The 16,953-nt window shown below is 45.1% G+C and overlaps 1 protein-coding gene and 2 long non-coding RNA genes across 3 annotated transcripts; all 3 read left to right on the plus strand.

Annotated features, from left to right (window-relative positions):
- The first annotated feature begins 492 nt into the window (after positions 1-492).
- Positions 493-2,439, plus strand: LOC120700775 (protein NRT1/ PTR FAMILY 3.1-like). The gene is made up of 4 exons (XM_039985003.1): positions 493-583; positions 698-1,046; positions 1,329-1,478; positions 1,566-2,439. Exons 1-4 carry the CDS (start codon positions 493-495, stop codon positions 2,437-2,439), a joined length of 1,464 nt encoding a protein of 487 aa, XP_039840937.1.
- Positions 2,440-5,266: 2,827 nt separating this feature from the next.
- LOC120701362 lies at positions 5,267-6,505 on the plus strand. The gene is made up of 3 exons (XR_005686062.1): positions 5,267-5,287; positions 5,517-5,829; positions 6,431-6,505. It is a non-coding gene; the product is annotated as an uncharacterized LOC120701362 (long non-coding RNA).
- A 2-nt stretch (positions 6,506-6,507) lies between these two features.
- LOC120701363 lies at positions 6,508-7,354 on the plus strand. The gene is made up of 2 exons (XR_005686064.1): positions 6,508-6,572; positions 6,876-7,354. It is a non-coding gene; the product is annotated as an uncharacterized LOC120701363 (long non-coding RNA).
- The last annotated feature ends 9,599 nt before the right edge of the window (positions 7,355-16,953 follow it).

The following is a 16,953-nucleotide window of genomic DNA, read 5'->3' on the forward strand; positions in this document are numbered from 1 at the left end:
TGGTCTTTGAACTTGTGCTTCTGAATGACCATTCATCACCTTCGGTCACCCGAAGGTGATATACTTCATTCACCGAAGGTTTTGGTCTTTATGCTTGTGCTTCTGAGTGACCATTTGTCACCTTCGGGTATGCTCGCCTTCCTCTCGTTGGAGCCCTGCAAACGGGTTAGGGATCATTTCCAAGGGTGAGGGCTTCAAATTAACAAGATTCCAACAAAAAAAAATTTGCGCTTGAAACTAAACACGGCCTCATATCGCCTGTACTGTACTGCTAGCAGGTAGCCCCTGGGCACCGCTGTGATTTGTCTGCTGCTGGATCAGCGATTCAGCGTGCTTATCAAAACATACATGGCTCGATCCTCACAGCACATGTAAGGCATGTGTTGTTTATTACAGAATAGAATGGCTTGTTCCTTCTTCAACAGTTTAGCATCACCAACTTCTCGTTTGCTCTATAGCAGGGAGGACATGGGTTCTCTGCAGGCTGCAGCCATGGCGACCGCAACCGTGGATAGGGAGGGAGATGGAGAGCAGCAGAAGAGATGGAAGCAGGGAGGGTACAACACCCTGCCATTCATCATGGGTGAGCACAGTGCATTTGTTGATCTTTCTTTCATCGCTGCCATCTTCTGGATTATTAACGTTTATGGTGCTGAATTGCTGACGGCCGCATGAATCACCGGCCTGTCCGTTGCAGCGAACGAGATCTGCGACCGGTTCGCCACGGCCGGCTTCAACGCGAACCTCATCTCCTACCTGACGCAGCAGCTGAACATGACGCTGGTGGACGCGTCCAACACGCTCACCAACTTCGGCGGCACCACCAGCCTCACCGTCGTCCTCGGCGCCTTCTTCACCGACTCCTACATCAGCCGCTTCTGGATCATCGTCGCGGGCTCCGTCTTCTACCAGCTCGGCATGCTCGGCCTCGTCCTGTCCGCCGTCGTCCCTTCGCTACGCCCCCCGCCGTGCGCCGCCGCCGACGCGTGCCGGCGCCCCTCCGGGGGCCAGCTCGCCGTGGTGTATGTTGGAGCTGCCCAGGATCAGTAGCTAGCACGAGCTCACGGACTCCAGCAAGAACTCATGTGGACGCACACACGAGAGAGAAGCTAGCTCAGGAAGTGGATACACACACGAACACAGACTTGCGGCGACGAACGCCCCGGCCGGCGAACGGCCTGTATGTTGGCCTCTGTATTCAACTCACGGAACAAGCAAATGACTACAGGATCTTATAGACCCAGGCGACAACGTGACGCACCCGTCGAGCAACGTCCTGGACTCCGAGTCTCTCGCACACGCCGCACGATCTGCATGCCCAGCCACTAACCGTTCACGAGGCTCGCGCAGGTCCTCGCCGCCGCGTTCAGGAAGCGCAACGCCGCCGTGCCGGAGGACACCGGCTTGCTGTACCAGGACAAGGAGCTCGATGCCCTCATCTCCACCAAAGGCAGGCTCCTGCATACTGACAAGCTCAGGTAGTTTAATTCCTTCTAGATGTGCACGAACGAAGGTACAGTTTTCTGATCTCTGACATCCACAACAATAATGCAATGTGCATCAAGATTCTTGGACCGGGCCGCGATCGTGACGCCGGCGGCCGGGCGGCCGAAGCTGTGGCGTCTGTCGACGGTGCACCGCGTGGAGGAGCTCAAGTCCCTCGCCAACCTGCTGCCCATCTGGTCGGCCGGCATCGTCCTCGCCACCGCCGGCTCGCACAACGGCTCCTTCACCATCATGCAGGCGCGCACCATGGAGCGCCACGTCACCCGGAGCCTGGAGATCCCGCCGGCGACGCTGTCCATCTTCACGACGGGGGCCACGCTCGTGAGCATCATCCTCTACGACCGCGCCTTCGTGCCCCTGGCGCGGCGCGCCACGGGCCTGCCATCCGGAATCACCTACTTCCAGCGCATGGGCATCGGGCTGGCCGTCGCCGCCGCCGCGCTCGTCGAGGCCAGGCGCCGCGCCGCGGCGGCCGAGCACGGGCTCCTGGACAGCCCCAAGGCCGTCGTCCCGATGAGCGTCTTCTGGCTGGTGCCGCAGTACGCCATCCACGGCGTCGCCGACGCCTTCGCGTCGGTGGGGCAGATGGAGTTCCTGTACGACCAGTCGCCGGAGAGCATGCGCAGCACGGCCGTCGCGCTCTTCTGGCTCTGCGGCTCCTTCGGGAGCTACCTGAGCACGGCGCTCGTCGCGGCGGTGCAGCGCGCCACGCGGGGCCGCGGGGACTGGCTCCAGGACAACATCAACCGGGGCAGGATCGACAACTACTACTGGCTCGTCACCCTCGTCATGGTGCTCAACCTGGGACACTACCTCTGCTGCTTCTACTTCTACACATTGAAGCCACTGGAGGTGGCTGAGGAACGTGGCCATCGCGACGAGGAGCCCGGCGACCTCCCTTCTCCACAGAAAAATGGCGACGGGATGGCATAAAATCGATTCGGATTGTTGTTAGAACGAACGCGTGCTGCATCTGGTTATTGGGATGCTTTAGTAAGTAGTTATCCGCCTGTTCATGCCACAAGGATTACGAGTTTTGTAAACATACTACCCGCAAAATAAAAATAAAAAAACATACTACCACAGACTGTCTTTCACTTTGATAGCGCACCAGCACCAGCTCAAAGATTTTCTAATGATGGCAACAGCATGTGGGCGTAGTGGAAATTGTTTTTCTAGTCAAGTAGCGTTAAAAAGTTTCCTAACAGTTGCGTAACCGAAACTGTTTGTTTTCAGGAGAGTAGGGTCACAAGTAACAACTGACAAATCACTTGGAAAATAGGATAATGTGAATTCGCATAGTCTAGGACTTCTGGCCTTCTGGGTCCTTGGCTAGTGCATGGATGCGCCTTTTTTTTCCTCTTTTGGCATGCCATGGTTGCAAGTAGTCGTGTACCGAAGATTGAAGTGAATTATTGGAGCTGCCTGGAGATAAGAGGGAGAAACAGGGGTATCATATCGAGACCATGATATTATGGTACCGTTTCTCTGTTTCCATTCCATCGTATTGCTTTAGTTTTTCGTTGAGACTACGACGAAAATTGATTGAAGAAACATCCCTGCATTAGTTTTCAGTATTTGTGGCTACCTGATTACGACTGTTACTTTTTTCTTTTTCCATCTTGTGTTGGATTCTAAATGGTGATTCTGTGCCCGATGTATCCACAGTATGCTCAGACAGAGAGAACTAGATCACTTTTATAGAAGAGATTTTTTTAAAAAGAAAAAAAAGGCAAAGAAGAAGAATAAGAAGTACAGATGGTGAATAATCAACAGTAACTATAACGACGTTTATATCAGCTACAGGAAGCAGTGGGGCACAGATGGAGGGATAAAATAAGGAGCAATCCAATGACAAATTATCATCAAGTGGAAGCATAATTTAGGCTCCAGCAGCGGAAGCATCGCTAGTCAGTGAACGAACCACGCGACAGCCGACAGGCGTGGCTGTTCTCACACACGTTGGGGACAGCGAGGAAAGAGAGAGCGCGCCGAAGACACGAAAGCAACCCCATCGTGTAGGGGTCATATAGTTACATTTCTCAAAACCGTAGATCAAAATCTGACTGTACCACTACGTTTGCGACAAAATCTTCAAAATAAAATTATACTTAGATGATTTTTTGAAACATTTTTTTAATGCGAAACATTTTTTTTAAACTAGAACATTCTTCCAAGAATATAAAATGACCGTCAGTCACATGCATGTTTGACTTCTAATATTTTCAGTGCAACCAGTTCAGATCGTACTCCTAGTATGCAAATAATTTTAGTTTCAGTTTCAGCTAGCCAAACGTTCTTCTTCAGTCCAAACCAGGCTAGCAATACATGGTGCCAGAGCTAGCAAGTACGCACTGTATAGAATCTGCTGCTGCTTGCTGCATGCACGCACAGCTGCCCGTCATCGGTTCAGCAATAGTATTCTATTTTTTTTTAGTCTTGGATTTGCTAGCAGCAATAGCTGAGACAAAAATTGCAGGTTTTTTAGTCGATCAGCGACGGGCCGCCCATAGGGTTGGATAGAGACATGGCCTGGGCCGTACGCGGTCCACGTGAAGCCCCGACTGGGCTGGTAAGAAATGGGCCGGATTCGTCTTCTGTAAACAAAACTCGACGATTCCGATAACATTTGATTTTCAGCACTCGATAGAATTTTAATTGATTCCCAATTATTGCATATACTCCCTCCATTTCAAATATATGTATAGTAGCTCTCTATTTAGTACTTTGGATATGGAATAAACTATTCCGTACCCTAGCCAACCAACCGGACCAACCTTTGCACCCGACCGATCGCAGCCTGCGCACCTGACCCGCGCTCATCCCCGCGCGCGGCGCGCCCCATGACGAACCGCCCAGCTCGCCCACTCGCCCAGTCCCCCATCCCCCCCCCCCCCGACGAACCGCCCAGCTCGCCCAGGCGCCGTACCTCCCCGTTCCCCGGCGGCGCCGCACCACCCTGTCGTCGCCACTCCCTCAACTCGACGCCCCGGCGCCGGTTCACGCCTCGGCGCCGCCCCCCGCCCGCTCGGGTTCCGTTCATCGGCGGCGCCGCACCGCGATCTCGGTTATCCACACCCCGGAGCCGCACCCTCGCACCGGCGACGCCGCTCTCATCCTCCCGGAGCGCCCGGCGCCGCACCCTCCTCCCAACAGGATCCCCTCTTCCCAGCGCCGCACCCTTCTCCCAACGTGGCGCTCCCTCCTTCCGGCGCCCCACCCTCCTCCCGACGGGGCTTCGTCCTCTCCCGAAGCGGTTTTCTTTCCCAGGTCGCGATCCGTTTTGCTCCGCCATTCCTCCCGTCGCCGATCCGGGTACTGGCGCCGCCCGCGGTCGGTTGCTGGCCAACCCTTGCGTGTCCCCGCATTCAACGCGACGCCGCTCAGTGCTCCCGTCGTTGTTCCACGAGACCGATCCGTCCTCCCATCGCCATCGATCCTCCTCAGCTTGCCTTCGGATCAGGTGATTCCCCACTGGCTCAAGGTCCCTTGCTATTCCTACGGTTAATTTCGCGGTGCCCGTTGAACATCATGGTCGCCGCTCTCGAGGTCTTCCATTAGCAGGGTCATGTAGCAGCACATCCCCAAGTTTGCTATCCCTCCCGTCACCGCGCACCGCCGTTTCACGTCGAATCTCCCGCAGGCCGCAGCAGGCACGTCTCCACTGCGCAAAGCTTAGACATAATTCCTTTTTTCTTCAATTTTACAGAAAGATTTACTCTAGCTCCTGGGTGGCGGCGCTCAATCTGATGAATCGCTAGGGAACCCCCGCTGGCTCAAGGTCCCCTTCTATCTTTTCCCATCAATTTCTGTGTTTTGGTCAATTTAGCTCAGAGATCCCGATAATTTGTGGAGGTTGTAGCTCAAATTAGGTCGCATATTGGTAAAATCTCTAGCTTTGTGATCCTTTTCCCTATTCCCTTGTTTCTTGCGTGCAAAATATCTGACCAGCAGCTTCGCCTTATACCTATGGATGAACTCACCCATTCTACTTTGAGATCACGGTGCAGGTTTTCTATCCGTCCACTTACCTCTCCCACTGGCGTGCATGGCGAGTGCGATGGCAACGGCCAGTGGCCACTGGTGGCTAAAGCTGCCTTGATGCATGTGTTATGGAAGATGAAACGTGAGGCAGCGGAGAGCTGGGGATGCTAACGTTGATTTGCTCTGCACCATTCCTCCAACGTGGAGATCAGCAACGAGGGCAGGAACAAGCTTTGTGTACTCAAAAGGGACTTCACTTTCCTGAATTTCTGAATGCTTCACTGAATTTGATTCAGATTATGTGTGGCACTGACCGTAATGCCCCTCTTTTGGATTCAGGTGAGGTGGTCACGCTCCTCTCACGTGTATTCAGGATTATTGCTAGGTCTTTCTCTGATTTTGAATTAGAAGTGCCAGTCAGCAAATACACTAACGGGGTCCATCTGCTCCTTGTTTTTTCTTGCCACTAATCATTATATGCATTTAAGAATTATGTCAAAACCACAACAAAGATTGGTGCTTTTCACCAAGTGTTTGCAGTACGCAATTAACTGATAGAGTGTACATACAAAAGGTTAGGGCGCATTTCAGTCAGGGCATGTAAATCAGAGTACACTGATAGTGTGTTCTTCTATTATACTAACTGGAATTCAGGTTTCTATCTTTTTCAGCCCTTGTAGTTTAGAGTATGTTTTTTGCATTTTCCCTTGTCCTACATGATGGAAAATATGTTTATGTGGAATGTAAAAGAAATGAATACAATGATAAATAGTTACTAAATATCTATTAATATACTGGATAAACAAGCAGGAGTATTTTTCTGATTACTTGCTGTGGCAGGTTCACTAATCACTACTTTATCCTGCTTTGTTGTTTGCATTTAATACATGATTTGGGATGATTTGATTTCTCTGCTCTCAGACCTCTCACTTGTGTGCAGTGTGAGGACACAAGCAGCTGGTGGTTAAGCTGGTTTGTACCAGCTGAGAGTCTGAGCTCCCATGGTGTCTCACTCTGAAGATCATGGAGCTCATTGCCAGAGCCATTGTCGAGCCGTAGTTCATCAGCTAGGGGCAGAGGAGGTCATCACAATAATCTTTTGTGGCACCTCCTCTATTGTTTTACTTACTGTAATTTCAGCTGTAAGATTCGTATGTGCAAATCCATGTATGCCTTTTCTTTAAAGTTTAGTGTAAATAGTTGCCCCTATATGTCATACTGATTCATAACCTTTCTGATATCTGAAACGTATTTTTAATTTTGTTACAACAATTGGGCCACCTTATATGTAGTCGTATATACAACATTAAATTGATTTAGTTGTGGTTAATTGTGACCAATCCCCCAAAGAGTTTTTTTAATCTTTGTGTGGGTTTCCTTTTCAGATGTAATTGGATGTACTGGTGCTGCTGCATCTTAAGATGGAAGTACTCATGCCTGATGGAAGATAAGAGCAAGCATGCTGTCAAGCCAAGAACAGCACATCCTCATCTACATCCATTTGAATTTGAACGTCTGTAGTGTGATCCTTCCTAAGAATCCTAACCCTTTTTATGGTCTGATTGGATTAAAAAAAATCATATGTTCATGCCTGATGCAAGTGAAGGTCAGCATAGGCATGTTGTTTGGTCACTAGTATGCCAATCAATCACTAGCTAGATTCTTGATTCAAGATATGTAAATTCTTTTATGTGTACTGTGCCTTATGTTTTCTGGATGCTAATCCTTTTTTTTATTCATATAGTTACCTAGTTAGTTGTTTGATTTGTGGTTTTTCTTGCAAGTCCAAATCGTAAAATTTGGCGCCATGAAGCAGATCTGTTAGTGCCCCTTATTCAACCAATGTATGCTTTTTTCATGGTCATCGATGTAAAGAATAATTAATTTAATCCATGAGCAGATGTATCACGGTTGGTATTGTAAAGAAAAAATAATTTAATCCATGAGCTGACGCATCCACATGTCGATAGAAACAAATGGAATTGGATGAGTCATCACATCAGGGCACATGCATGGCGTAATTTTGTACTCCGCTAGCTTACTGCGACAAACGATTTTCAGCACTGAATTCATCAAACGCCCCCGTGGATAAGATGTAACCACCGTCACACCCATCACAGCTCCCGGGAAAATCGCATCTTCGTAGCAACAGGGAACCGCACTGAGCCACTTCCGCAGAGGAAAACCAAAAACACGAGCAGGCGGCCGCGAGCAGCGCACTCGGGTGCGCGCCAGAGATGGGCTTGGGTATGGAATAACTATTCCATACCCAGGGTATGGAATAGCGCTGTCATATATATATATATATATACTACCTCCGTTTCAAGTTGTAGTTCATTTGATTTTTTTGATCTTAAGTTTGACCACTCGTTTTATTCAAAAAAAAATTTGCAAACATTGCCAAATTTAAGTTATTTTTGAAGATCTTGTATTAATAAAGCAATCCATAACAAAAGAAGTGATATTTTGCACAAATTTTTGAATAAGATGAGTTGTCAAAATTAGAATAAAAAAGTCAAATGACCTACAATGGAGAAGACACATCATTGAAGCCGTGATTTCTGGTAATCAATGGTGATGACCTTGAAGCCTAGGGACGCACGACACTACGCTCCAAAGACCACATGATCGAGATCATTGACATCTTCGGATGAATTCACAAGAAGATATTGTTCTCATCAATGTCCAGCTCAACCTCAGAAGCAAATAGAAGCATATTTTTAGATATTCAAAAGCTCCACGAAGTTCCCGTTCCAACGAATCAAGAACCAAGTCAATCGGATATTCCTACAAGCGGGTATGACAAAAACATTGAAGGTTGTGCACTCTGAAAATTTCTAGACATCACGCAGCGCCAAAAGTGAAATGGGCATAACTCCCTCGTTTGGACTCGGTTTAAGATGAATGACCATTCGTTGGAAAGGTAATTTCATAAATATTTCAATAGATCTATATTTTGGTATATGTTCTGTTGAGTATACAGGAGAGATTCCACGAAGAAGAGACAGGAGCAACGCGATGAGAACAAGATAGAGAAGATGACGATGACAACAATGAAGGGGAGCTTGGGCGATGCTTTCATCAAGCGTACATGATAAAATTCAGAGGCTTGGAGTAGAGGAAGAACCCCAATGACATTGGCAAATGAAGGCACAAGCGGTCGACCTTCGACAAACGAAGATGTTGCAAACAAACCACGACGGATTACAAGAGCGCAACATTCAACACATGGAAACGTGAGAAGCAAGCCACGACGGACCACGAAGAGTGCATCAAGATGACATCTCGCACAAAGAACCATGACTCCAATGAGTATGAAAAAGCTCCGAGGCCAAGGTATACATTGAATTCTCAAACTTCTATTGGTTTTGTTGATAATCTTTAAAAATCTCATGCTCGAACCGATAGTCAGAATGAAAGTTCAAATTCTATGCCTTATTCTTTTCATGATGATAGGCTAGAGTTTCTTGAGAATGTTGATTTCATGCTTAAAGAACCTCTGCCTAATAATGAGCTCCATGCTATGCAAAAAACACATGCTGCATTTAATTCCACCATGCCTTTTTGATGAAATTTAATTGAGGATGTGATTATGTTGCATACGTTTACAAATAATTGCAAATCTTGATCTTGCTTTGCGCTTGGTCAAACTCATGACCCTAAAAGAGCACATGTCGGGAGAAGCCCCGAATTTCACTAACCATGCAGGACATGAAACTCAAATGATGAGGAGGGAAACCGTGCCCAAAATTTTGATCACCATCATCAACATCTTCAAGTTTCAAGAACGGACGTCGCTAAGCCTCATCAATTTTGTGCACAAGTCCAGAGATTTACAATGCAAGAAAGTTGAATATTCAAGATCTCTATCAAGTCCTCGGCTCAACGCATCCATGATCGATACAATTGAAGACCCACGGGAGGAGCTATGTCTCAAACATCGGAGATGCACGTGCTGAAATCAGCACGGGGCAGATTGCAGTGACGGGGAAAAAGGGACATAACTTCCTCAATTGGAATGCGTTTTGGGAAAATGAAGACTTGTTGGAAAGAAGATTTCGTGCACCTTGCATTAGATCAATTGGTTGGCACAACTCCCAATCTGGACAGAGAGGAAAATCCATGAAAAGAAAGGTAGCGACGAAGGACAACAAAGAAGGAGGTGATGATGACGTGAGAGACGATTGGCCAAGTTTTCCATTAAGCGTGATTGATCATGTCCAACATGGGAAGTGGAATAAGAGCTGCATGGAACACTTTCACCTCTTGCATGAAGGACCATGGCTTCGCATCAATTTGAAGGTAAGAAAGTCGAGCTCTATGACTTTAAATGAAGCGCTTTGCGGGAGGCAACCCGATCTTTTATTTTATATATATTAATGTGACCGTCTACATTGCACTCTTTAATTGGAATATCAAGTAACATTGTACCATTGCTCTAACAAAAACCACAACTTCATGTTGTTCATTCTAAATGTAATTGAGGGAGCACTTTGTTATTTGATCTTGGGAAACTTGTAGACCTTTTTGTGTGCCTATTAGTGTTTTGAGTCTTTTTTTGTGTCTTTTTAGAGAGATTTATGAAGCATTGCACCACCCTTTGATTCTAAACTTGTGGCTAGTTAACTTAGGCTAACTTTTTATTTTGTTTTAGACCACCTCATCATGTCATATCATTTTGTTCGCCCACCCCGTGTTGCATTGCATTGTATGTTGTTTGTCTCACCCTTGCATTGCATTACATGTTGCATTTAAAAAAATCTAACTTCTGTTTCTCTCTAGTTTTTTAAAACCACCTTAGATAGAATTTTTATACCCAACACTCTCTCTTCAAAATTTTTGTTTTAAGCCAAAAAATATAGGAAACCCATAAACCTACTTCTAAAACCTGGTTAGCTCGGTTGCTTGGTCCTCTTCGATTAATAACCTTTTCATTGATAAAAACCTCACTTCTTATGAAGTGTCGCGGAGGCTTTTTGTCACTCTTAGCAATTGTTTTTGAATAAGCTAGTTGCGGAACAACATCGAAAGGTCCTTTCCACCATGCTAACACTTGTTTTTGCTAACTTTGCATTTGCACTTTGCATCCATTCCATTGCTCATGCCCTCATTTTGCTAGCTTGGTCTCAATCTTATTGATGTATGCTTTCCTATCCATGTATTGCTTATCATGATAGCATTTACCTTTTGCAATCTTGTGTAAACGTGGTGTTTAAACTTGTTTGCGGACCTCCATCTTTAAGCTCTTTTGACCAAGATAGCAATCTATTTTGTTCTCATGTTGCTTTAGGTTGATTTATAAGCTTTGCAATGCGCTTTACCTTTCTTGCATCGTGAAGAATTTTTAACCTTGAAATGAACATGGTGTTTTGACCTCAGTTATATCTTTATGGCTATATAGAAAATTAAGCAACCTAGTTGTAAATATGGTGTTTAGAATTTGGTGCAAACATTGTCATTGTTTTTATATCTTTCTTTTATCTGCATTTACACTTCCACACACGTACACTCATCAGATTTTACTAAGCTAGCTATCCCACAAGTTGAGATTTTATGGATGGTTGGTTTGTTGGCATTTGTCTCTACTCCCGACCGTCACCCCGAGGGTAGTGTGTGCACTTGATTGTTTTGTGGGCATGACAAAGCGTTCCCATGAATCCGTGATCAAAGAAGAAATCAAATTCGTCAACATCTCCAAAATTCGAGAGCAAGCCCTACAGTTTTCATCAAATTTTGCATATGGACAGAGATGTACAAGGAAAAAAAAGTTTATATTCAGAAGCTCCATGAAATTCTCATTCCAACGCATCCAAGATCAATGAATTTGAAGACCCATACAAGGAGATATAGCAAGAGTATTGGACGTTGCGCGTTCTGAAATTCGTCGGAACAGATTGCAGCGCTGGGATGAAATGGACATAACTCTCTTGTTCGGAATCAATTTTGGGTGAATGAGGACTCGTTGGAAAGAAAAATTCGTGCACTTCGCAATGGAGCAATGTTTTAGTACATGTTCAGTTCTGGAAATTAAAAGAAAAATTCGTGAAGATGAGACAGCAATGGGACAATGAGGAATTGAAGGAGGCGACGACGATGTGAAGCAATGATTGGGACCATGACTTAGTACAAGAAGAAGTTGAAGGAAATTGAGGCAACAAAGGTGAAGACACATTGAAGATGATATTCATACACATGAGGGAAGGACTTCAAGAATTGCAAGATGGTCCATCTTCTCCTTCCACGCCTAGCATCATGCTAAGCATGGGGGAGGATTTCGTGGACAATGAAGAAATATCTCATGGAGTAAGATAATCACAGTTGCCACAAGATGCTCATGATTCTTCTTCCATGCTTAGCACAATGCTTAAGTATGGGGGAGGCCGCTCTACACTTCATTACGAGCATCGAGAAAGACGGTAAATCTTCCTCAACTCTCTCTTTTTCTAAATGCTTGTACATATATGCCTTCAACCATAGATGCAACCTTTGTATATATCTCTCAACCTATCACATGGCTTCTAGGAGGACAACCTAGTTTTATTTTTGTTTTCAATAAGTGTAGGATCACCATAATTTGTGCTCACCACATTGATACATTTTGGCAATGCCTTTTGCTTATGGAAAAATGATGAAAGTTGCTGCTTTGTTTTACCTACGCTATATTGTATATGAATTGACCATTTGCTCTCAATTAAATGGAATTAAAATAATTAAATACCGGCTCTTTTATTTGTGGAGGTTAAATGACTAAATTCTAGAACCACATATTCTATGTTGCTCTTTGATATAAGTCTACCGATGGCCTTACACCTTGTGTTGTTTAATTTGAAAACTTAATTCCTATGCTATCTACATTTGTGAATCTCTTGCAAAGTTCTACCTACCAAAGCCTATACATTCATATTCTTTTATGATGAAACCTTTAGATTGCAAACTTATATTTTGATGAGTTGGATTAAGATTGATTTCTTTGGTATGAGACTAAGAAGCTGGTCATGATTTCTTGGGCTGACTAAGTTACGAGTTAGTGCACACACGTTCCCTGTGGATACGATACCCTTGAATACTCATGGGTGAAAGCTACGACAGTATCCGTGCGCTTACGGATTAATTCGCATCGTTAAAATACCCAACAACCTAGCGGCACTGGGAAGACTTTTCTTTACAGGGCCCTGCTCGCTAGAGTACGTAGTGAGAACAAGCTTGCTGTGGCGACATCTACATCTACTGTTGCCGCCTCCATCATGCCCAGTTGAAGAACCGCCCACTCACGCTTCCAAATACCACTTACTATTGAGGATGGTGGATTATGTAGCTTCACGAAACAAAGTGGTACTGCAAAGCTGCTGCGGGGAACATCTCTTATAATTTGGGATGAGGCTACAATGACAAAGAGGCAAGCGGTGGAGGCTCTTGACAAAAGCTTGAGAGATATAATGGATCGGCCGGAACTGCCGTTTGGTGGGAAGATTGTTGTTTTCGGTGGAGATTTCAGGCAGGTCCTCCCTGTTGTCCGGAAGGGGTCGAGGGCTCAAATAGTCAATGCTTCACTGTGGAGGTCGTACCTTTGGGATTGGATGCGACATCTAAAGTTGGTGCGCAACATGCGGGCACAGAGCGACCCATGGTTTGCAGATTATCTCTTGCGCATCGGTGGTGGAACAGAGGAGGTAAACGGTGATGGAGATGTCCGTCTCCCGGACGATATATGCGTGCCTTATACTGGAGATGGTAAGGATCTTGATAGATTGATTGAATGCATATTCCCAGAGCTGAATGAGAACATGGCAAGCAAAGACTACATCACTTCGAGGGCGATTTTGTCAACACGAAATGAGCGGGTGGGTATGATTAAGATGAAGATGATCAGTAGTTTTCAAGGGGACGAGATGGTTTATCATAGCTTTGACTCTACAATTGATGATCCACATAACTATTACCCCTCGGAGTTTCTTAACACCTTGACCCCAAATGGTTTACCTCCACACATGCTAAAGCTTAAGATCGGCTGCCCAATCATATTGCTTAGAAATATCGACCCTGCGAATGGACTCTGCAACGGAACGAGACTGGTGGTACGAGGATTCGCAAAAAACTCAATCAACGCTGAAATTGTATTGGGCCAGCATGCTGGAAAGCGGGTTTTCCTTCCTCGGATACCCTTATGCCCATCAGATGATGAGATGTTCCTGTTCCAGTTCAAGAGAAAGCAATTCCCTATTAGGCTCAGCTTTGCCATGACGGTTAACAAGGCACAAGGGCAAACTATTCCCAACGTGGGGGTGTACTTGCCCGAACCCGTGTTCTCACATGGTTAGTTGTACGTTGCGCTATCTAGAGCAACCGCCAGATCAAACATTAAGATCCTCGCACTCCCATCTAATACCGACGAAGGCGACAAGGAAGATGAAAACAAGGATAAGAAGAAATCCCAGAAGAAGGACAAGAGAAAACCAAGTGTGAAGGAGAGAAAAAAATATTGGATAACCAAAAGAAAAAGAGACCAATGAGAAATGGTACATACACAAAGAATATTGTGTATAAGGAGGTCCTAACGCTATAGATGAGCATCCGCCTTCACCATGGTTCTGTAATTTGCAGCTCTGGATTGCAATGTCCTTGCATGCTACTATCAAATATGTAAATTCTTCAATTGGTACCAAACAGAGTAAGTATCAAAAGTTGTAAAGATTGTTGTTGTGTTGTAAATTGATCTGGGATAATATGTCCGAACAAAATGCTGCATATTACTGCAAGTCTGCAGCTTTCTTACGGCTGATTACATGGGCCAACTTCATCATCGATCTGTTGACGTCGGACTTGAATTCTTATAAAAGTTTACTTCCTACAGATGTAAAAAAATTATCTTAGCCGCATCGTAGGAAGAAATATAAAATAGAATGTAGTGTACACTTGTTTGAATATTCAGTTGACCTTGGTGACAATGGTGAATATTTGTTGGCATATTTGCATCTTTTTATAACTGAATCTTTAACTCAGACTGTTGGTATCCAGTTGAATGTTTGATTTGCATTATAATTTGTTCTTGTATACTCTTTTTTTGCGTTAAGAAAATTAACTCCCGTAGCAACGCACGTGCATTCAATTAGTACTGTATAAAGTGCTAAGCTTTGCCACTTTCTCCAGTAGAAAATAACCCAGCAGAAATATCTCTGCTTCTCATCATTGGTATCTAATTTCAACTTTTTTTTTGAAAAGTCTAATTTCAACTTCAAAAAAGGGAATACCGGCAATGTTTCTCCATCGCCAGAAGTGCCGAGGACCAGGTAGGCATGTAGGATGTAGCATTCCCAGCAAGTAGCACTAGTGTCCGTCTATTTTCCTCCGCCAGAAAAGGGAGAGATGCCGAGTATCTTCAGTCAGTGCAGCGGTGCCGCCACTGCTCCACTGCTCACCGAGATGCCGCTGACCCGCCGTGCCGTCGCCGTCGGCGCCCTCCCCACGCCGCCGGTGGACGGCGCCGCCCGCTGTTCGTAGCATGACTAGAAGTACAAGGTAACTCGTTGCTATCCGTGATCGTGGCGTGGACGCGCGCGCATCCAGCTCGGTGCATCAACAATGATTTCGTGGACAGCTATATTTGCGCACGAACACTTATCTTTTTCTCTTTTTTTTTGGACGCAAGGAGCATTATCCTACTGATGAGATTCTGATCCACAAAAGGAAAAAAAAGAAAAAAGAATTTACGGACGACGATTTAGAATTCAGTTAAGCAGCACGCTTGAGCTGGATAATATTCACTGAATTTTTTTTTCATACCTTTTCGCCACACAAGTGCTAAACATTTGGTGCGGCACTGAGGTTTAATATTAATTTAGTACAATAATTTACATTTGCTTTATTAATCAGCAAGTCCAATAATTTACATTTGCATTATAATCAGAAAAGAAATTTCGCAATTATTTCGCAAAAGAATATGTGGCAGTCTCTGTCCCACGTAACAACTTGAGCGCCATGCCGAAGTCATAATTCATGACTAATACTATTATATCAATCGAATATAAAAAAATCCAAATCTGGAACTACCCTCATTTTTACGTGAGGCCTGAGTCCACCTCATTTCGTTAGACTGTTTCCAACAAGAGTAAATTGCACTCCGGGTCCTCAAACTTGTCCGGCAGTTCCACCTAGGTTCCTAAACTCTCAAATCGTCCATCTAGATCCCTAAACTGTGTTGAGTAGTTCATCTGAGGTCCCAAACGTGTTACGCGAGCTTCCAATGCCGACGTGGCGCCACGCTGACAAATATTTGCAAAAATCCCCCTAAATTTCTTTAATTTTTTTATCAATGTCCTCCCATCCTATCGGTGTCCGGACCTTGCGGTCTAGCACCAACTAATAATAATGCTGCTTACCCTAGTCTCTAAATGATTGATGCAAGGGAAAACACAGTGACTCCGGGGTTATCCTAGTTCCGGCCGATGAGGCCGTACGTCCAGCGGGGAGAGGGGTACTGTATTATCTTGTACCGAGGTGCTTATAGTAGAGGGTACAAGCCTGTACGGGAGAGGGAGAGAGGCTCCCAAGTCCCTAGGTGTGCTAGAGGTGATTGAGGTGAGTGCCAATATAGGAAGATTGCGTGTGCCTTTGTGTGACTACGTTCTGGCCTCCTCCTTTTATAGACTAAGGAGGGGAGGGTTACCATCCCCGCAGTTTGGAGTTTATAAGTCATACTCCCTACCTTTCATGAGTTTCTAGAGATTACCCACTTCTCATAGACTATGACCAATAGTCAGACTCATATAGGTGTATTCCTTACAGATGTTCTGTAGGACAACATCTTTGTTTTAAGAAAACAACTCACTTATTTTAAAGAAACCACCTGGGACACATTAAAGTATAGACCAACCTACCATACAGATAAGAAGAGAAATGCATCTTATACACGGAATGAGCCTTTTACAAAGGTTATCTTCTCTCAGTCAGACTTTAGTTTGTTTTACCATCCTACTTCACGGGATCTCCGATCATATAGAATAGGTTACCACTATAGAATGACTCATGCGCGTCTCATGCCCAATTCCAAGGATGCATTGTCTATCACATTTCGTGAAAGACCCTTTGTGAATTGATCTGCCAGGTTCTTCACCGTTTGAACATAGTCCAAGGCAATAACTCTGGAGTTTTTCAATTTCCTGACAAATTTCAATCGAATTTTTACATGCCTGGAAGACTTCATATTGTCCTTAGAACTATTGACCTTGACTATCATGGTTTGATTATCACAGTTCCTTAAGATAGCCGGTATCGGTTTTTCAACTATCGGCAGATCCATTAGGAGCTCACGAAGCCATTCAGCCTCAACAGTGACGATATCTAATGCTGTGAGTTCTGTTTCCATTGTTGACTTCGTTAAGATGGTCTACCTGCAAGACTTCTAAGAAACAGCACCACCTCCAAGTGTGAACACATATCCACTGTGGCTTTAATTTCATCAGCATT

The sequence above is a fragment of the Panicum virgatum genome, chromosome 3K (genome assembly GCF_016808335.1).
Source record: "Panicum virgatum strain AP13 chromosome 3K, P.virgatum_v5, whole genome shotgun sequence".
NCBI classification, from domain to species: domain Eukaryota; kingdom Viridiplantae; phylum Streptophyta; class Magnoliopsida; order Poales; family Poaceae; genus Panicum; species Panicum virgatum.

Coding starts and splice junctions, on each gene's coding strand:
- LOC120700775 (XM_039985003.1), top strand. CDS start 493: ATGGCGACCGCAACCGTGGATAGGGAGGGAGATGGAGAGCAGCAGAAG. Junction 584..697: donor CACCCTGCCATTCATCATGG/GTGAGCACAGTG, acceptor TGTCCGTTGCAG/CGAACGAGATCTGCGACCGG. Junction 1,479..1,565: donor CTGCATACTGACAAGCTCAG/GTAGTTTAATTC, acceptor ATGTGCATCAAG/ATTCTTGGACCGGGCCGCGA.